Raw genomic sequence first — 20,673 nt, forward strand, 5'->3', positions numbered from 1 at the left:
CCTCTTCCAGAAGGCTGCTTTCTCGTGTGCTTGTACTCAGGCCCTCGGGGTTTCCACTCAACTTTTACACCTTCTTCCCACGGTAATAGCCTGGCTTTCATGTGGAATTAAATTTTTTTTTTTTAAAGATTGGCACCTGAGCTAACAACTGTTGCCAATCTTTTTTTTTTCTGCTTTATCTCCCCAAATCTCCCGGTACATAGTTCTATATTTTAGTTGTGCGTCCTTCTGGTTGTGGCATGTAGGATGCCGCCTCAACATGGCCTGATGAGTGGTGCCATCTCTGCGCCCAGGACTTGAACCGGAGAAACCCTGGGCCGCCGAAGCCGAGCGCGTGAACTTAACCACTCGGCCACGGGGCCGGCCCCTAAATCATGTTTTTTTAAACTTCTATTTTAAAATCTTCTGTTCCTTGCTTGTAGAAGTCAGTACATTGATGTTTTGTTTCTAGGAAAAAAATGAATATTGCTTTTTGATTTGTGGGTTGTGAGGCATCTGTTCCTGTGAGCGCTGCACGGTCTTGGTGTTAGTACCAGGCCTGGGCTGCAGGGCCAAGCCCTCCAGGCATTGATGAGGGTCGTGCCGGCCCCACCTCAACCCCGCCGCGGTTCCGATTTAACTAGAGAGCACCATTTTACCGGAGCCTGGCTCCCGGAAGCTGTTTACACAGTGGCTGTTCTTCAAGGGCTCATTCCGCCCCTCCCACCTCCTCAGCTACCCCTCTGTCACATCTGCTCAGTCACACACTCCCTCTCCAGGTGTCGCCACTTTATCAGCCATGCCTCTGCCCCACCCCCTCAGGAAACTCGGCCCCAGGGTTCTGGCCTCCCCCAAATTTGGGCAAGGCGAATCTATGCTGTTTCCCACTCCCCTCACCCCTGAAGATCTAGGGTCCTTCCTTCACTGGCCATGGCTTGCTCCAGCCTCTTCCTGCACCCTCTTCCTGGGGGCCTTTCATCTTTTCCCATTCTCCAGACCCTCTCCATACAAACCCATCCCAAACTTCCGCAAAACAGCAGCGTGGAACCATGGCAGGAGCGGGGACACCAGTTGGGGTACACATGTGTAGCATGGTCTTGGGAGCAACTATGATCATAGAAACCACAGGCCAAACCCTGCCTGAGGAAGCCCCAGGAGGCCCTCGAAGCTCAGAGCCTTACCTGCGCCCCCAAGCAGGGAGATGTCTGCAGGAGCCATGCTGCAGGTGGCCAAGGGGCAGCAGGCCACATTACAAAGTACCTTTCATCCATTATTTGGTGATCGTCACAAAATAATCCCGGGACTGGGAGAGAGCAGGCATTGTTGAGCCCATTTTTCAGGGGAAAAGTCAGAGGTGAACTGTCTTTTCCCAAACCCATAGGGGAAGTTAAGTGTCAGAGTCAGGCCCCAAAACTCCAGTCATCTGCCCCAAGGCCAAGCTCTTTCCAACCCCAGGTCCTTCTCTCATGGCGGCAAAGAGTACACGGGAGCACTAACAGGAGAAGCAGGGGCCTTTATTAGGGTCTGGCAGACGTGGAGGCGGAGGTGAAATGCCAGGCCTGGGCCTAGGAAACTACAGAGGAGAGACGAGGGGCCCTTGGAGCAGGAGCCCAGCCCTCCCCGCCTCCACCCAGCAACCCCCACCCCAGCCCAGGTTCCCTCCTCCAGGCTTCCCCTGCCTCTGGGAACACAGAGCACCAAGAACTGACAAGCAGGACCCTCCAGGGCCACAGCTTGGAGCGGAGTGCAGGATCCAGGCTTCTGTCTCCCTGTAGTGGGAGATCTGGGGAGCTCAATGCACCCCTCCCCGCCAGGATAAAGTGGGGAAGCTCCTTCTCTGTCCCCCAGAACAGAACAAACTTGTTCTCTGTGATGGGGGAGAGGGAGTGGAGCTTGGGCTTGTAAGTAGGACCTAAGAGGAGACCGGAGGCGAAACCCCCACGAGTCTCCGGGACTCCACCTTTTCTTCCCATGCGCTCTGGTGGGCAGCTCAGAGTCTGTGCCAGGACAACTGAGGGGCCAGTGGGGAGCTGCCCCAGAGACACCTATGGGTTTCAGAGTGAGAGTTTCCCCAACACCAAATTCATCTATATGTACACAGGACAGCACCCACCGGTGGCAGGGGAGCAGCTGCTGGGGGCTAGTAAGAGTAGCCACCCTTGGGGCCAAAGGGCTGGGCAGGGCCAGCCAGCTCTGGGAGGTAGGCGGGGCTCTCGTCCAAGTGGGACAAAGGGACTGTGTCCTCCTCACTGACTGGCCGGTCAAACTCAGCCTTGAGAGCTGGACGCTGATTGTCCGGGAAGGCCAGAGAGAAGAGGGCCTCAGGCTCGCACACGAACTTGTACACGTAACGCTCGCCAGCCACCTGTGGGAAGAGAGGGGCCGGGTCAGCCTGGCTCTGCCTCCAGGTCAGTGTAGCGATGGGGAATGCAGACTTCTCCAAGTCCAGGCAGGTGCATGGGGCACATTTCTCTCCCCTGCTGGTTGCTCTAAGAAGCCGATTCCCTTCACAGTTCTTGTTCACCTCTAATCTCAAGCTCTTTATGCTTTGGGCTTCTCAGTTACTGTTTAGCACTTTTTTGGGAGAGGGAAATCTTGGGATTGTCCATAGCTTCTAGTCTCCTCTGACTCAGATTCATTATCTGCTCCTACAAACGTGATGAGAAATGCTTTCCTGACCCCTGCCCCCATCACCGTCCCACAGCCGCTGCCCTGCCTCTTGCCCCGGACCCTTAGCCCCTGACCTTCTGCATGATGCCTTTCTCATAATAGTATCGGAGTGAGCGGCTCAGTTTGTCGTAGTTCATGGCTGGCCGGTTCTTCTGGATGCCCCAGAGCCTGGCAACCTGGGAACAGGAGACAGAATTTTGGGATGGCAGTGCTAGCTCAGCAGAGGGAAAATGGGGGGCAGGTCAGAAAGAGCACTTGAGATTCTTGGTGGAAAATGCTAAGCTGGCCCTGCAACTAAGCACCAGCCCACAGACCCAGGTTTGGCAAGAATTCAGGTTAGGTAATGATGATGGTCAAGGTACGTGCCACCAGTTCCCCAGTTCTCGTCTCTGGGCCCCAAAGCTGTTAGAGGGAGAGGTAGGGACATCTGAGAGGCCCACCTCCTCAGGCTCAATTAGTTTGAACTCCATCCCCCGGCCGGTCCAGGCAATGAAGTGGGCATTTGTTGGGTCATCCAGCAGGGCCACCAGAAACTGCCACAGCTGCAAGGCACCCCGGCGCTGGTAGGGCGGTCCCTCCCGGAATGCTCCAACCCCTTCCTGCTTGATGTCTCCTGGGGAACACGGGGGACAGGAGGTGTAGGTCTTGTGCCTTTTAGTCCCCCCAGCAACCCCCTCCTTTTCCCCCAGGAGTCTCTCCAGGCCCTGTCTCATGAAACAGTGTGATTCCTGAGTGGGCATAGTCAGAGGACATGGGTAAGACCCCAACCCTCTCATGAACAGTCACTTCTCCAACCTTCAAACTTCTCAGGGACGATGCAGACATCATCTGGGAATGGTCGCAGAGGTTTCTCATAGCCATAACCTTGAGGAAGAAGTTGGGGGTCACTCAGATCTGGGGGTTCACTGATGAGACCCCAGAGAGACTCCTGGCCAGGACTCCCTCCTCCGACTTGGAGGGCTTCGCAGGGAGAAGGGGGCTGCCTTACCCATGGTCCCATCACCTGGAGAGGGCCCAGAGAAACCCTCTGTGTGAAGGTACATTGACGCACACCCAGGGACGTCTGCCAGGGGAGAAAGAAGAAAGAGTGATGTTACAGGTGGCTGGGGTTGGGTGGAGGCAGCAGTCCCACACACGTTCAAGATCGTCTTCCTGCCAGCCTGCCTGCTGGTTCTCTTTCCAGCTGCCTGCCCACCACCAAATCCCAGGGGAAGTTTGCCCTGAGGGAGTGCCAGGCCTGAACTCCTCAGCTCCAGGGCACGGATGGCAGCAGCTGGGACTGGGCAACGCTTTCCACAAGGCACAAGATTCCAGGGAGCAGCTGTTTCCTGTGAGTTTAGGGGGAGGAGGGGGGGTGGGGATGAACCTCCGGGGAAAGGGTACAGTGTCCATGCCTAAGACTCCCTTGGAATGGTGCACGTCCGGTCAGCAGGTCAGGTTCCCAGCCCAGTGCGTGAGGGAGAGGGGAGAGGGAGGAGAGGGGTTGGTGAGGGGACCGAGAGAGGGACTGCGTGTGTCTCTATCTGGGGAAGAGGCAGTGAGCACTGGGCCGGGTTTTTTCAGGTCTGTCAGTAAAGCACATTCCATTCCATAGGATTGAAACCTCCCCACTCCACCTGGAGGCGGTCGTGTGAAGCCACCCATTCAAGTTCCAGCCCCTTCTCGCCCTACCCCCGCCCCTCCCACCGATGAAGGAGGAGACGGTGAAACCCGACACCTCCGGGAGGAGGCGGGGAGGGTGGGCTCATTCATGCCTCCATTTTGTGAATGGAATTCCTGACTCCATTCAGAGGAAGCTGAAGGGGGAGGGGCAGGAGTTCAAGGGCATGTAACAGGATCCCCTCCGGTCTACATCCTTTGAAGGTCAGCGGCAAGAGCGTCTCCCTCCTCCTTCCTCCATCTCACTGCCAGGCAGGCTGAGGCTTTTGCCTGGGGTTTGAGGAGAGACGCACCCTTCTGGTTCTCTCTCGGGCAGTCTGGGGGTTTGTGATTCACTCCCCCTGCCGCTGAAAGACTGGGTCCCAGGAACAGGGAAATTCGAAAGCTCTAGCTAGCTCGAATCTCTGAATTTATTTTTCTCATGCAAGTTTGCAGTTAAACTCAAGTTTGGGGATGGTAACAACGTAACAGAAGCCAAGGTTTTCTGGGCACTTCCTAAATGAGAATGGCCCTCCCTCAAACCTTGAGGCTTTGACCCAAAGCTCTTTACAAATATGCTGAGTGCATCTCATTGCTGTCAACAGTCAGGTGAAACTAGAATTGAAAGAAGCCCCTACTTCTGGTACCCAGGTCTGGCTGGGATGGTGCGCCATCCCTCAACCTGGAGGCTTGACAGGATGTGGAAACACATATTAACCCCGTGTTCCAATTGGGAACTATGAGCCCGGCTAGTTTCAAGTTCATGTTTCTCTTCATTCAAATCCTGCTGTATTTTTGATTTTCTGTGGAGACAGGAATGAATGACACATCCTCATGTTCCTGGCACAGTCCTTTGGTCTCAGTAGTTAATTAAAACCCCATACACTTGCTAAATAGAAATAGAAATGCCTTAACTTTCCTGCTAAGTCACAAGCTACCTGAGGGCAAGGACCTACAACCAACTTATCTTTTTTTTCTGAATATAAGTTTACCGATTGAAAAATGACATTTGTTTTGAATCTGTGAAAAAAAAGGTGAACGAGTGGTTTGGACATATGAACTGGTAAACGGATGGGAAGGTAAAAAAACTTGTGGGAAGACATTCTGGGTTTGGTCACATGCCATGCCACCCGGCAATCCCACCCAAACTCCTCCACCCACTCCCGGGAGCATCTCTTACCTGAGTCGTAGGCGAAGTCCGTCTGCTCCTGTTTGATCACCACCCCCGCCCCTGGGTACCTGTGACCATTGACCCCACCCTGGCCCACTGCCGGCTGGCCCGCCTGTTCGTACAGCGGGTCAAGGTATTCCTGCTTGAAGCTCTGCGGGGGATAGGGTGGACAGGGCTCCGATAGCTGGTGTTGGTAGGGGGCTGGGAGGGATTCCCGGCCCCCTCCCTGAGAAGATGTGAACGAGTGGCAAATATCCAAGGGCTGCTGGAAGACGGAGCTGCATGTGGTTGGATGGAGAAGAGAAGAAATTATTAAATTAAGCCCTGCTTTGTGCCTGCCACCCCCTGAGCTGGCAGAGTGGGCTCTAGCATGGAGGTCTCTGTCAATATCCCTTCCTCCCTACCTCCCCCTACGCCAGTTCTCTTAAGGGCAGATGGAGAACACTCCAGGATTGAGGAAAAACCGGTGGGCGCTGGGCCCACAGGTTCTGTGGGTCTCCTTACCTCTGCTCCCCGAGGTACCCATGGCCAGGGTGGGGCTGGGAGGTGCCAGAGGATCTCAGGAAACTCCGTTGTTCTGCCCGGGAAAAGGGCTGCAGGGGCGACTGTCCAGGGGCCCCGGGGGCGGGGGACTTGATGGCGATTTGTCTAGGGGGGTCATAGGCACTGGAGTTGAGGGGAGACAGGGGTGAGGAGGCAGAGAAGCTGGGCGAGCATCTCTGAACCCTTCATCCCCAGGGAAGTGAGGTCACAGGGATTAGGGGAGAAGGAAGAGTCGAGGGCCGGGAAAGGAATGCATAAGCTGGACTCAGCCCCAAGCAAACTCTTTTTCTCCTTTCATCAATCCTGAAGCTGGGTGTAATCTTGAGAACGCCTCTCCCCAGTCCAGAGCAACTGGGCTGGGTTAGACAGTGGCTTCTCCAGTGGAAACAGACTGCCCCAGCCTTACACACGTCCTTTGAGCCCTCTGCTGTGTTTTTGATTCTGACTACTCACAGGAAATCCTGAGCTGTATCGCTCCTTTCCTCACTTACAGCTCGGAAATCCTCTCTGTCGTCTAACTTGCACCTCAACTGCCACCTCTGCTCATGGTGCCTCCCTCCTCCTGACACCCTCCTGACGTCCTACCCTTTGCCAGGACCGGGCTGGGGCTCACCTGGAATAAAGGCACTGCTCGCCATGGTGGTAGGGGAGTGGCGGCTTCCTGCTACAGGACAGGGCCGGGTCTGTGCGGGGACTCTGGGGCTCCTTCTTGATCCTGGTGGTGGGGCTGTGGAAAGCTACTGCGGGGGTAGGGGGAGGCAGAGCAAGGCCAGAGAGCGAGCGTCACAGAAGTGGCAGGAAGAGGTCCCGACACCTTCCGCTCTTGGAGGACCAGCTGTAACCCGTGCAGCCTCATCCCCTCTCTGGGTCTCAGCTTTCAGAGAATTTAGTCAGACACTTTTTAAGAGCAGTTTGGCTATTTACATTATGTCAGGTGAATGTCCATTTTTTTGGGGGAAGATTAGCCCTGAGTTACTGCTGCCAATCCTCCTCTTTTTGCTGAGGAAGACTGGCCCTGAGCTAATATTCCATGCCCATTTCCTCTACTTTATATATGGGATGCCTACCACAGCCTGGCTTGCTAAGCGGTGCCATGTTCGCACCCGGGATCTGAACCAGTGAACCCCGGGCTGCGGAAGGAGAACATGCGCACTTAACTGTTGCGCCACCGGGCCAGTCCCATGAATGCCCAATTTTAACCAAAGAAACTGTCTAAAGTTCAACATTTAATGCAACCCCAAACCCAAAAAAGACCTTTGTAGGAGAGAGAATCTCCAAGCTAGGGCCTGTGGTTTTCCTGAGTGCCCTAGGAAATTCCAAGGGAGAGCAATATTTTCTTATTTGGGGCTATAAAGAATCTTTCTTTTTCTGGTTAAGGCTGTACATTAGCCCAATTGCATTTCAGCTGACTAACATTATACATATGCTCCTAATTATCTGTAAAGAACGTTGGCCTTTCCTGTGGCCCCTGCTGGGTCCACAAAACTCCAGCCACCAGGCTGAGCAGCAAAGAGTTGGTTCTAAGTTGGGCGAGTGTGAGATTCTGTCAGACTGTAGTTGAGTCAAATGCCTGCAATCAACTGTTCTGTTATAGGCTGTTTTCGATTGTTTGTGTCCTGTTTCATTTCATTGGTGAAGACTGTTGAGAGCAAAGTCTCTGACACTGAAGCAGAGTTCCTCAACAGTAGCACTACTGACATTTGGGCCAGATAACTCTTTGTTGTCGGGGCTGTCCTGAGCATTGTAGGATGTTTAGCAGCATCCCTGGCCTCTACTCACTAGAAGCGAGTAGCACCCCACCCTCAGTTGTGACAAACAAAAATGTCTACAGACATTGCCACATGTCTCCTGGGAGGCAAAACTGCCCCCAGTTGCAGGAAAGTAATTTAGAATGGGAGAACTGGACTCTGCTAACTGCTTCAAGCCTCTCGTTTCAGAAATAAGGAAATGGAGGAACAGAGAGATGAAGTGTCTGCTCCAAGGTCACACAGGTAGGACGGAGTTTGAACCAAGGTCTTCATCTTCCAGTTACTGCCTTGGTCTTTGAGTCCAAACCCGATAACGGGGAGCCCTGCCTTCACTCTTTTCTTTAGGAGAGAACAAGTTGATCTTTGGTGGTTCTCCATCCCCATGACTCATTTCCTACCCTCCCCCACTTCCCATTCCCTCTACCCAGGGCCCTCTACTCACAGTTTTCTGAATGGAAATCAGGAACAAACTGCTCATCACTGTCTGGTACCTGAGCTGCAGAGAGAGAGAGAGAGGTCAGAGGTAAGTCTGGGGTGGGAGCCCAGTGGCAGCCCCTGGGAGACACCAGTATTGCAGCCCTGCAGATTAGCACCAGCCCGAGGGGAAACCAGCCTTCCTAGGACTGAAGGCAACTCCACCCCAGGTCCTAGTGCCCTCCATCTCTGGGCTCCATTAAGACCCTGGAGGGAAGGCTCAAGTTCCCAGAACCTGTCAGAGCAGATTCCAGTCTTTTCCTAGATGCTTTGTCTTTATTCTCTCCATTTTCCTGAAGGGAAGACAGCCCTGCCCCTCAGAGTTTGCAAAACACCCTCAAAGCCACAGCAGTCATCCAGGATGGGCAGGCATTACGAGGAGTGAGATCCTGTGGACTCAGAATCACAGGGGGAGATTCTGCATCTGGCCTGGGCCCAGGAATCTGCATTTTATACAACTCCCAGGTGAAATCTAGAAATCTAGAGCCTGGGAAAGGAGACGGAATGGAGTTAAGAGGGTAGTTCAAGAGAGGCTAGGGGCCGGCCCTGTGCCCGAGTGGTTAAGTTTGCGTGCTCTGCCTCAGTGGCCCAGGGTTTCGCTGGTTTGGCTCCTGGGAGCAGACGTGGCACCGCTCATCAAGCCATGCTGAGGCGGCATCCCACATGCCACAACCAGAAGGACCTACAACTAGAATATACAACTATGTACTGGGGGGATTTGGAGAGAAGAAGAAGGGAGAGAAGGAAAAAAAAAGATTGGCAACAGATGTTATCTCAGGTGCCAATCTTTAAAAAAAAAAAGAGGCTAAATGAGGATGGCAAAAAAGTATGGCAATGGGAGAGGAGGAGGCTGGGGACAGTGGCAGGCCAAGATGCCTCATTCCTTTGATGTGCAGCTAGGAGAGAGGAGGGCTTCCCAAGCTTGGAGGTCTGAGGAGCACTCCCAGGGTGCCAGTGTGGGCGGAGTGGGGTTTGGGAATTACGCAGCAAAACTAAAATAGAACATCAGCTCATCTGTGACCTTCAACCTGGATATCCGGGCTTCGATTCCTAGTTCTTATCCTGGCCATACCAACTTCAGGTGAGTACACGACTGAGTACTTCCCCTGACCCCAGAGCCTTTGCCCACTTTTGCCCCTCTCTTGGGAATAAAGAGATCACAGCAGGAAGGGCAAGGGTAGACACCAAGAGGAACTTCCTGATCGTCCAGGAAGAGAATGGCTCTAAGGTGAGGCGAAGGAACCCCAGGAGAGGGGTCTCTTTTCCCTGGAGACTGCTGTCAGATTGGACAGTGGGGAAACTGATGGATGAAATGACCAGAGAGTGGAGGAGGGCTGGTAAGCGGGAAGGATACGAGGAGACTGCTGGAGAACACCTCCGCTCCTCTTAGCCGATACAGGTGCACACCCATCTCTACTGCTTCCCTCCCAGGCTGAGGCTCCAGAGTTTCTGCCTTGGATTTCAGCCACAGACTCTTGTCAGAACTGCCTCCTTCCATGGTCACCTGCCCTCGGTCGTTCTCCACACAGCTGGCAGAGAGATCTTTGTACAACAGAAATCGAATAGCTTCTCTCCCTTGCTTCCAGCATGAACCCCAAACTCTTCCCCTCGGCCTCCAAGGCCCCACATGGTCTGGAAACGCTCACCTCTCTGACCTGCCTCTTCTTGCCCCTTATTTTCCAGAGCTCTGGTCTCCTTTCGAATCCTCAAACACGATCGACTTGATCCCTCTTCCCCCAATCCTTGCCTGCCTGTTTTTTCCAGCCATTGAAGTCTTAGCTCCCTTTGTCACCTCCTCGGAGGCCTCCTCTGAGCACCCAAAACAAAGCAGTCCCTCCCGGCTCTCTACGGCATCTGTTTTATTTTTTCCCTAGCACATGTGGCTACCTGAACTTATCTTATGAATTTATGTCTACATGTTTTTGTCCATCTTCTGGACCAGGAAGTTGAGCTCCTTGAGGGCAGAGGTTTTATCTGTTTTGTTCATCTGATCTCCCAGTACCCAGAAGAGGGTCTGGCTCAGACACTTGATGCATTATTTGTTGACTATGTGAATAAACATACAAAGACCCCTGTCCTCAGGCTGGTGGGAGCCAGCATTGTGGGTCTGGGAGCAAGAACTGAAGAGATCCTCACCAACCAGCTCCCCCACCTCCCCCACCAGTGCCCCCCTCCTGGAGCCAGGTACCATCAGAGGCAGGGCCTCTGGAGAAGGCACGCCTCACAAGGGACACTTTTGACTGTGATCAATTGCTTTCAACTTGCTTTAAATATCAGAGGTGCCAAGTGCTTTTAAATAGATGTTTACAGATAGATGATTCTTGACAGAGGATTGGGCTGAAGGGTTTTAAGAATCAGGAGCCCCAGCAGCTAAAGAACTTATGAAAAGTCAGCATAAAACAATCCTAAAGTGATCAAATAAATCAGTAGGACCTGAAATCCCTTGGCAAAAACAAACACACACACAGGCAGCACACATCTTTTCAGGAGCACAAGGGACAAAGGCAGCCATTCCTCTGGGGCATTGTGAAAAGTACCCAGCCCCCTCCCCTGAGAGTCCCATTCCATAGGCCTTGGGTGGGGCCCAGGAGTCTGTATTTTTAACCAGTGCCTCTAGTGGTGCTTAGGAATAGGCGGGTTTGGGAAACACTGGATAAAGAGAAGGAAGCAAAACCTGCTCAGCTGCCCAGGGGCCAAGCCCCAGGCTCATGCTGGTGTGGTTTCTGGCCACACCACAGGTGACACCCCCAAAGGTGGCAGGATGAGGGTGGCGGGAACAGGATGAACAACATTTCCCTCCCTGCTGCCTAGGCACGGAAGGTCCCGAGGGTAGAGGGGTGCAGAACACGGGGGAGGGTGACGCAGGCTGGGCCCCCTCTGGGGCTTCATTAATCACCAGTTTTCACTGAGGTAATGGGCTGGGGGCATCTCCTGCTGGCGTCACAGGCCAGTTCACATGATGCTGGAGAGCCCTAGGGGTCCTCTTGCCTTTCCTCCCGCCTCAGGCCTGAAGGTTTGACCAGAACCCTTCCTCCCCAGCAGTCCCAGGGGTGGCCACCCCCAGCACACAGATCACGCCCCAAAAGAGGTGGTGCCATCCTGTTCCTAGGGCCAAGAGAGATCAGCAAAAGCAAAAATGGGCTATGGTGTGAATCTGAGTCCTGCTTGGCCCCTCCCCAGAACACTGGCTTCTCCCAAAAGGGCAGGACAACGCCTCAGTCGCTCAGAGACTGTCAGAAAGGATAGAAATAGGAACAGTGACACTGAGCCTTGTGTTCCTGGAGAGCAGGAGAATTTCTAATTACCAAGTTTGGTCTTGAGTGTACGCCACTCTATTTGTTTGTTGACTTGGCTGAGTTTTGGCTGCCAAGCCAGTGTGTCAGGGTCTGCCCCCAAATCTATCCTGGCAGTAAGGTGAAGTTTATCTCCCTGGGGACATGGCGGATGATTAAGGAGGGGATGGGAAAAGTGCCAAACCAGCATAATCCCTAGAGAGAGAGAATTTTAAGGAACATCCCTCCAACAGGGGAGTCAGCAGAAGAGGAGGGACTTGGGGGCCCTCCAAGCTGGGCTCCAGGAGAACTGGGAGGTTCAAACAGCCAAGCAGCTAGGCCCACCTCAGGTTAGCCGCCCACCTACACCATATATGCCCCATCGCCTTGTCCCCTTCCTAGGATCCAATCACAGGGTAAGGGGCCTCTTAAAAAGTCCTAGTGGAGATAGGGAGAGAGGGAAGGCATTCTCCGGAGCTTCTGCTCCATTGTGTCACCACTGGGCTCAGCGCTCACCCTTACCCAGCCCCCACCCTGGCAGCCTCTGTACTGGAAGGAACCAGTTCTCTATCTATGGAGGGGACATTCGTCCCCAAGAGCCTTCTGGAAGGGGAGGAGACAGAAAGATGTAGAAGGAGGCATTGTAGCTAAGAAAGACTGGGGGAGGGAATTAACCTCATCCCTTCCCACAGATGTGCTGAGGCACCAGTGTGCATACACATGAATTCACACACACGTTAATTGCTTTTAATTTCACGGCAGCACACGAGTGAAACACAGCCTCCATGCACACCCTTCACACACGGGGTCCCTTTTCGGACTTATAAATATCATGGGGGAAAATCAAAGGGCAAGGGGACTGGAAACCTTGGATGGGGATTTGGGAGCAGTGATTCTTATGAAAAGGGGAGCACAGACACACCCCTTTGAGAATCTCATAAAAGCTATGGATCATTCTCCTCCTAGAAAAATCTGTATTCCTTTGTGGATGGTGCACCCCCAACAATTTTATACACGATATCAGAGGACTCAGGGACCCCTGCAACCTATCTAGAGCTGCTAGCAATCCACAGACCCCAGGTTATGGACTCCAGCCTCACACAAAGGACATACATGGCGCAGAGTCAATGTTCCTTTCTACAAAATAGACCAAAGTCATTGTCCCCGAACGTTCCTGGGGGCTCCCAGCAAGCCGGGAAAAGAACCCGCGCCCAGAAGCAGCACATCTTTTACCAAAAGCAGGCACAGCATGGGTTCTGTCTGCCTGAACCTGGGTTTCCCTCCCGTAGCCTGATCCTCTGTTCAGTAACTCAACGGATCCCGGGCACCCCCAAATCAGACATGCTCTCTCGGCCTCACTTCATCCCCCCAACTCTGTCTAGAAAAACCCCAACCCCAAAGATGTCTAAGTTGCCTTTACACAGCACCACTCACACTCACCCCCAGTGATGCCCAGGACACCGGACTCTGAACCCACAACGGCAACCACATCTGCCCGGATCCAACTTGGGCATCCCCCGAATTCTTCACAGCCCCACCCACACTACAAGGATCCGCTGCTTCTCTCCAAATTGGGGCTTTAGGAAGAAATCAAGCTGAGGGAGGAGGTTGGGCTCCGACCCCCATTCCGACTGACGCACCCCACCACTGGCAAGTTTCCAAAGGAGCTAGTCCCTCCCTGCCACCCCAAAGCTCCCCCTAGGCTGCAGGGGTCACTGACCTGGTGGGAAGAGGCAGGAGAGGAGGCTGGGGTGGTGCTGGGATGGTGCAGGGGGACAGGGCCCCGGCAGCTGCATCTGTCTCCGCAGAGAGAGTGAGAAGGAGCGAGCGGCCTCAGCATCCCCCCCTCAGGCCTGGCCATCCATCGCCAGCCGGGAACCTGAGCTGCTCCCTCAGAAGGAAGGAGAGGGAACCAAGGAGATCCCAGGCACCCCCCTCTGCCTTGCGATCCCCACCCCCACCTCCCCACCCACTGGATTTAAATGTACAGGGGCTCCCAGGGCAGCAGCATGAAACACATACACACACACACACACACTCTCTCACTGTCACACCGACACATGCAGATAGACACACATACAATCTCTAGCCCCCCACTGCCAAGGGGTGGGGCTTCCAAGGTTGAGAGAGGAGAACGTTTTCCTCCCCTTCCCATTCCAAACCCAGGCACAAATGGACCAGCTGCTGCCAAAACGCCAGCCTCTGAGCCTACCCCTAGATCACAGCCCCACGAACTGCCCGATGTCGGGAGCGCAGGGACCCTCAGCTGACAGACAAGGAGCTTGGCGAGAGCCAGAAGGAAATCAGGCGTTGGGAAAGGAAGTCTTTGAGAGACCCTGGAAACTGACACCTCTGCGTTCTTCAGCTCCAGCCCAGCTCCGGAACCTCAGGAGGAGGATGGGCAGACTGGGCATAGCTCTGCTTGTAACTCAGAGCTGGGCACGCAGGGCTTGCAGAGTTGGGGAAGATGTGCAAAATACCCAGAACCCCGAGACCTCTCCAGCGCCCATGCAGCTGTCCAGCCATGAATTCCACAAAATGTCTCAAGTGCCTGCTCTATGCTACATAGTCGTCCTGTTAACATACATATTTTTGGGATACCACAGTGGTCAAGATGGACCTAGTTCCACTCCAAGGACCTAGTCAGGGGTGTTTCCCTTCTACCCCAAGCTTTTATAGAGGGTTCCAGAGGAGCTGGGTTTGAGCTTAAAAAAATCACCAAAGATACCCAGGTGGAGGGATGGGGAGATCCTAAGGAAGAGAAAAAGCCCTCAGAAAGGTGTTCCTAATATTGTGGTTTCTTGGTTTTCAGAGTGTTAAAATAAATAAAGGGTCTGTAAGATGGGGGTGTTAACCCTTCCCTCTCAGAGACTGTCTAAACACCATTGGCCTCCTACCTGCAGCCCCGCCAGCGACACCCTCAGGCCCCACCAAAACAGGCAATGAATCCCACCAGGAGATGCCCAGAACACACTCCCCAGCCAGCCAAGGTCCAGCTACTAACCCCACCCCACCCCAGCCAGCTTGCAGCTAACCTCCCAGCACCCAGGAGGAGGAATTTGCCCGGGGCCGAGGAATTCAGGAGGAAAGAAGGAGGGAGGACCAGTTGCCGTCAGAACTACAATCAAGGCTACTTGGGGGGGAAGCCCTGGGCCCTCTTTGCCAAAGTGTTGCAAAAGGAAATTATTTAAACTTTTATTGTTCTTTTGGCTCAGACAGTAAATTGTTTGGTGCTGGGAGTTGGAAAGAAGAGAAACCAAGGGAGAAAAAACCAATGTTTTGGCAACTCTGTAAGATAGGTAACAAATTAACTGCTCCTTCTCCTCATCCTCCTGTCCCTCAACTCCCCCCCCCAGACCCCAACACACACCTCCGCACCGCTGCCAAACAAACTTTGCAAGTGAAAATTTCAACCAGGAAAACGGGCCTGGGGCCAAGTTCCATTCAAATAAGCAAATACCCCACACAATGGTCTGATTCATCCCCAGGCCTAGTCACACCAGCCTAGCTCAGGGCAGAGAAAATAAATATCAATATAAGTGTCCACTCTGGGCGCTGGGGAGAGCCGAGAGGCAGAGGACTTAGGGAGGGGGCCTTGGAGAGCTCCTAGAGGCCAGGGAGAGAGGAAGTGGGCTAAGTTGTAACACCGGGTCAGAGAGCACCCCCATCCCGATAGGAGAAACGGTCACAAAACTACTCACCTTCAGTGAGCCACGTCTCCTGGAAGTGACTTAGATTCTGGAAGAGATCTGAGGGGTGAATAATGGAATTGGAGAAGGTGAGGTGGAGGTGATGGTGAGAGAGAGGGAGCCCTAGTGAGCCCGGTGACCCCCGCCTTGGGGGTTAGGCGCGGAGAATGATCGGAGTCCCTTGGAGGGCAAGCCATTTTGGGAAAGGGTGAGGGCTCCAGGATCGGCTCTCGGGTTGTGCGTGGTGGGGAGGAGGGTCGCAGTTTGTCTCTCCGGCTCTTTACCTTCAGAGTCGGGGGGTGGCAGGGAGCCTGGGTCCATGAGCTTCCCCTGCGGGACCATCAGCGCTTCGCGCAAGCTCCCATTTCCGGACGATTTCTGCCGGGCAGGGGAAGAATGCCCCCGAGTCACCCTGAGGCCGCCAGGTCCGGGGGGCGGGGCTGGGGTCCCGGGGTGACTCAGGGGCCGGGCAGCTCTGGACCCCTCTGGGGCCGCGGGTACGGGGCTGTGGGGCGGGGAGGAGCGGGATGAGGGCGGGGGCGGGCGTGGAGGCCGGCGCGCCGCTCACGCTGCAGAAGGTGTAGGGCACTTGCTGGTCCAAGTATCCGCCTTTCATCCTCCGCTCCATCCGGCCGCTCCCTCCGGCCGCACGGCCCGGGCCCCGCGCGGGGGCAGAGACCTGGGGGTGGGGGGGGGGTGGGGCTGCGTTCGCAGACTGTCTTGGGAAGGCAGCGGGGTGGGGGCGGGTAAGGGCGGCAGGGAGAGGGCAGTCCAGAGGCAATGGGTCCGACGGCAAAACTTCTCCGACTCACTCGGCGATGGGGAGATTTCCGCCTGCGGAGCTGAGCGCCGCCGCCACTCCCCTCCCGCCAAAGGAGGTCCCACCTGCTTCTGGGAACCGGACTTGCCGTTTCGGCTGCTTTCTGCAGCCCTGCTATGACCAGGCTCGGTTACATAAGACGTGTGTGTGTGTGTGTGTGTGTGTGTGTGTGTGTGTGTGTGTGTGCATGCGCGAGCGCGCTCGCGTGCTCGCGCGCGGAGGAGCAGGCGAGGCGCGCACCATTCGCACGCCCACAATCCTGCGCCCCCTCCAACCCTGAATCCCAGCGCCTCCCACCCCCACCCTGGAATCTGCGGAGGCGGCGGTGAGAGTGTGGTGTTTGTTGGGGGCGTGAGGGGAATCACGGACACTCTCCCTCCCTCCCCCTCCCGCAGCCTCACCTGAGGCCGGGGCGTCTGTGCTGGAGTCGCGGGGGCTCCCGAGCATACTCCGGGGCCGCACCGAGGACCGCGGGGCTAGGGTGGAGAGAGGCGGCCCCGGCCCCGGGTTCCCCGCTCACCGGCTTGTTTTCCCGGCGTCGCCGACAGTTGTGAGCCCGGGGGAGCCGCTGATTGGTGCATTTCCTTAGCCTCGGCCTCGGCTCTCTCTCCCTCCCATCCCTTTCCCTTTGTTTCATTGACTTTTGTGAATGAAACCCCAGGGCCGGCACGCCCGCCAATCCGGAGACTCGCCCGGCTGAGCCGGGGGGCGGAGTTTCCCAGCCACGAGGGCCAATCAGAACGCAGGGGCTGGCTCCCGGCTTCATTCACGGTCTGCGCTCCCATTCATAAAAAAATAAACTCGCGGCCGGAGTTCATTCATAAGAGCTGAGAGAAAAGGAGCGAAGCCGGGGACCCGACGGCTTCTCTGCGGGGCTTGGAGGTGGCCCGGGGTCTGAGGCTCGGCGAGCTCCTCCAGCTGGCGTCTGCACACGTCTCTGCTTCTGCTCGTACATGGGAGTGTGAACATGTCTGTGTGTGCGCCCTGGGGGAAGGCGAGCGGACTTGGGTGCCCAGAGGAACAATTATAACTAGCATTTATGAAGCGCTCTGCTTCCACGTGCTCATTTCATTCCCATAACCTGGCGAAGTGGTTCTATTGTTTCCATTTTACAGAGATCGAAAATGAAAACTCAGAGAGGGGCGGTGACTCTGCTGAGGTCACAGTCAGCACGGTGAGGCTTACAGCCCCCAACCCTCCGCATTCTCCTGTACAGCCTTTTGAGGCCACAATTAAATGAATTAAAGCTGTGTGACAATTGATACACAGTAGGTACACAATAGATGTAAGTTGGCACGGAATCAAGGCTTTTCCTCAAGGGTCTGTGCTCTGTAGAGCTGTTCTGTGACCCACTTTCTGTTGATTGCAGCAGAAACCAGAGGCCCCAGCGTAGACCTCTGAAAGCATAGCTCCCTCTCAGCCATCTTTCCTCTTATCCTGAGAGCACATATAGTGTATTAGGGAGCAAAACCTTCAAGGGATCTGATGATCTGGGGGCAGGACTGGTTTCAGTTCTAGCCAAAAAGCTGTCATAGTCTCTGTCACCTCATTCGTTCACTTTATTCAATAAACATTTATTGTGCCAGATACAATGCTGGGTGCCAGGCAGGCAGCTGTGGCTAAGACAAGCACTTGACGGGAGCTGGTCTGCTTCGGCTGCAGCCATGGGGACACACAGGACATAAAATCCCCCAGGCCTTTTTTCTGAGACAATTCTCTGGGTCTACAGTCTATGCGATCTTTGAGGACAGCCTGATTTTGCTTCCTGTTTGTGATAAATACAAGAGACTGGACAAACCCCAGGCCAGTAGGGGCTGCTTTCAAAATCACTCTACAGATGAGGCAGCAGGGGTTCAGAGAAGATGATACCCGTAAGTTCTTTCAGCTGGTCAATCAGAACTGGGACTAGAACACCTGTTTAGGGCTCATTCCATGCGATCATCTTGGGTAAATGAAAATAAATTTCCCTTTCCTCTCTGCTGAAATAGTCTTTAAGTCTCGTATTTAATGCCCATCTCCTCCTGGAAGCCTTCCAGACAGCCTGAATCAGTTCCTTAACGGCCCCACAACATTCTTGCCTATATCTCTGGTGCATATGTCTTCAATTCTGCCTCATGGTATAATCATCCCTATGTACAGAGAGCTCTCCAGGGCCCGGAGGAGGTCTCATTTGCTTCTGTAAGTCCTCTTCCAGCCTGCTTCAATCTTGTGAGTATCCTGCAAAATACTTGTTCAGTGAATAGGTACAATAAAGACCAAACTAATCGAGCTTAGCAGGAACCCTGCCCATGGAAGGCGAGACAAGCCCAAGCAAATCCCAGCTTAGGGCTGGATGGAAGCAATTTAGGGAGGAGCTTGTGTCTCAGGGCCAAGAGAAGTCGGGGAGGAGGACAGAGGTTCTTCCAGGGAAGGCAGCTGTGATGTGGTCTCCCTGACAATGAAGAAGAGTCCGGTGGGTCCCGAGTGAGCACTCCAGTTGTGGCTCTCTCGGGGTGCCCTACTGGTTCTGAGTTCTTTCATTTCTCTGGAAGGGCCCTTGGCTCCCTAGAGAGTAAGCACTCCTCCCCATTCCCCATCCAGGGTCGTGGCTGGGGAGCCCTCCTCCTCCAGCTACGGCTCAGCATGCAGGCTGAGTGAGAGAAGATACTTCAGCTGCCGACACTGCTGTTACCTGGCCTCTAATCAACCTGCAGGCTCAGCGCAGTAACATCTCTGGGGGGAACATTCGAGCCTCTTCCAGGGCCCCAGGTAGTTGGGGAGAGGAGAGGAGGGGCTGGAGGTTTCTGTGGAAATCACATGACAATAACCATCACTTAGTGAGCGCGTGCACTTGCCACACGCTGCTGCCAGTGCCTGACCTGCGTTAACTCATGCGGCCTTCACAGCAGTCCTGTGAGGCGGCGTCCTCACTTTACAAATGAGGAAACCGAGACCTCAAAGACACACATCTACCCCAAGGGTCCACTCAAAAGACTGAGGACACCCCAAATGGACTCATAGGCACAAACACTACCCTTTGAGGGAACATACAACAGGGCAGATGGGGGACAAGCCTGAGCCCGAGAGTACACATAGGTACACCAGATTAAGGGCGCTCACAGTCCCCTCCTGGACACACAGCTTCATGGAGAGCACACACAACATACTCCTTCACCCCTCAACACATCTTTGGTAGGGGTCGCACAGGTAAATACTTCCTTTCCTCTAGTCTATTGGGGCTGGACTCTGACCTGTTTCCCAGGAGTCTAAGTTATAAAATGTAAATGTGGATTTTAGGTATGCAAATATTCATTCAAAGGCAGCCTGGGGCTTGCTCAGAGAGCTGGAAGGTTGGAGCACTGGGATGAGAAGGGAGAGGAAGCTATTTGACGCACCTGGAGCAGACCAAGAGGCCCAGGAGCCGTCAGAGATGCTGGCTCTTTCCAGCGGCCTCCAGAGAGTGTAGTGGTGGGGGGCTGGGTGACCTGTGCAGCCGGACTGTGAGGGGAAGACAGAAATGTCTTCAAGGGCCCGGCTTCCTTTGACTCATCCTTGACTCTGGAAGAGCTGAGAGTCTCAGAGGCTTAAAGGGGGGAACTCAGAGGGCACCCTAGGGAGACAGCTCGGAAGGACAGAGAGATGAAATAACAGGGTTAAGTGGTATCTTATGTCCCTTTACTGTCTCCCAGACTGGAGCTGTCACCAGGGGGAATGAACCAGAGAGCAGGGTCAGGCACTAGGGGTCGGGGAACATGGGTCTTCCCCATGGGCTGGTGGGTCAGGACCACCAAAACAGAAGTGCCACGCTTGGATTTCCTTTTGTCCGTGTCTCACAGCCCCACTTTCACACTGCTTCCTCTAAACAGCAGGGGTTCTGAACCTGGGGTCCATGGGTGTGCAAGCCCCTGAGACCCACTGCCTGCACTGGTGTGTGCGTGTGTGTGTGCATTTTGCTGAGGAGAGGGTCCATAGCTTTTATCAAGGTCATCACAGAGCAGATGTGTGAAGCCCCCTCCCTGGGTTAAGAACCACTGTGCTAATGTCTTTTTTCATGGATGGCTTTACAAGATCATAAATCTTGTCAATAGATCTTACCTTAAAAATGGTTGGAAAGGGGCTGGCCCCGTGGCCGAGCGGTTGGGCTCGTGTGCTCCACTTCGGCGGCCCAGGGTTTCGCTGGTTCAGATCTTGGGCGCAGACACAGCACTGCTTGTCGGGCCATACTGGGGCGGCGTCCCACATGCCACAACTAGAAGGACCCAATACACAACTATGTACCAGGGGGCTTTGGGGAGAAAAAAGGAAAAATAAAATCTTTAACAAAAATGGTTGGAAAGGCACCACTTTTGGAGAATGTGGTTGGAAGAGGGCAGAGCAACTGCTTCCCTTGTTCCTCTCTGCCTTCCACTTAGCCCAAGACCTCTCTTGAGATCCCACAGAAAAGGAAGCCCTCCAGGAGCTCCAGCAAGCTGGCTGGGAGCAGCTGGGGCTGCAGACGGAAGGTACAGGTAAAGCTGGTGTCTTGCTCAACTCCAGAGGTGCTCCGGTGGAGGAGAGCTGTCTCATTAGAAAAGTCCTAAAAATGAGGGCTTGGGTGGGGACCGAGCCTCTCTTTCCCCTGAGTGTGGTAGGGTTGGGATGTCCTCAAAAACCTTGGGAGAACAAGGAGGAGAGGGTCACCCCAGCCCCA

At 54.4% G+C, this 20,673-nt stretch overlaps 1 protein-coding gene across 5 annotated transcripts; it reads right to left on the reverse strand.

Annotated features, from left to right (window-relative positions):
* Nucleotides 1–1,506: 1,506 nt before the first annotated feature.
* ETV4 (ETS variant transcription factor 4) lies at nt 1,507–16,534 on the reverse strand. 5 transcript variants are annotated; one of them, XM_046675564.1, is made up of 13 exons: nt 16,406–16,534; nt 15,753–15,863; nt 15,469–15,562; nt 15,197–15,244; nt 8,192–8,245; nt 6,615–6,738; nt 5,963–6,124; nt 5,468–5,736; nt 3,638–3,712; nt 3,445–3,513; nt 3,090–3,262; nt 2,724–2,825; nt 1,507–2,344 (listed from the first exon to the last, which is right to left on the reverse strand). In XM_046675564.1, exons 2-13 carry the CDS (start codon nt 15,810–15,812, stop codon nt 2,120–2,122), a joined length of 1,455 nt encoding a protein of 484 aa, XP_046531520.1. In that variant the 5' UTR covers nt 15,813–15,863; nt 16,406–16,534; the 3' UTR covers nt 1,507–2,119. The 5 variants fall into 5 exon arrangements, with proteins under 5 accessions (XP_046531520.1, XP_046531524.1, XP_046531521.1 ...); XM_046675565.1 differs by having other exon boundaries at nt 1,508–2,344; nt 5,963–6,106; nt 6,615–6,741; XM_046675563.1 differs by having other exon boundaries at nt 1,508–2,344; nt 6,615–6,741.
* Between the last annotated feature and the right edge of the window lie 4,139 nt (nt 16,535–20,673).

The sequence above is a fragment of the Equus quagga genome, chromosome 11 (assembly GCF_021613505.1).
Source record: "Equus quagga isolate Etosha38 chromosome 11, UCLA_HA_Equagga_1.0, whole genome shotgun sequence".
In the NCBI taxonomy this organism is placed as follows: Eukaryota; Metazoa; Chordata; class Mammalia; order Perissodactyla; family Equidae; genus Equus; species Equus quagga.

What these genes read in the sequence shown, in the direction of transcription:
- ETV4 (XM_046675563.1), bottom strand. Translation starts at nt 15,812, where the DNA reads ATGGAGCGGAGGATGAAAGGCGGATACTTGGACCAGCAAGTGCCCTAC. An exon ending in TGATTTCCATTCAGAAAACT is followed by an intron (nt 6,742 to 8,191) that starts GTGAGTAGAGGG and finishes CTACCCCCGCAG; the next exon opens with TAGCTTTCCACAGCCCCACC. An exon ending in TCCAGGTGATGGGACCATGG is followed by an intron (nt 3,514 to 3,637) that starts GTAAGGCAGCCC and finishes TTCTTCCTCAAG; the next exon opens with GTTATGGCTATGAGAAACCT.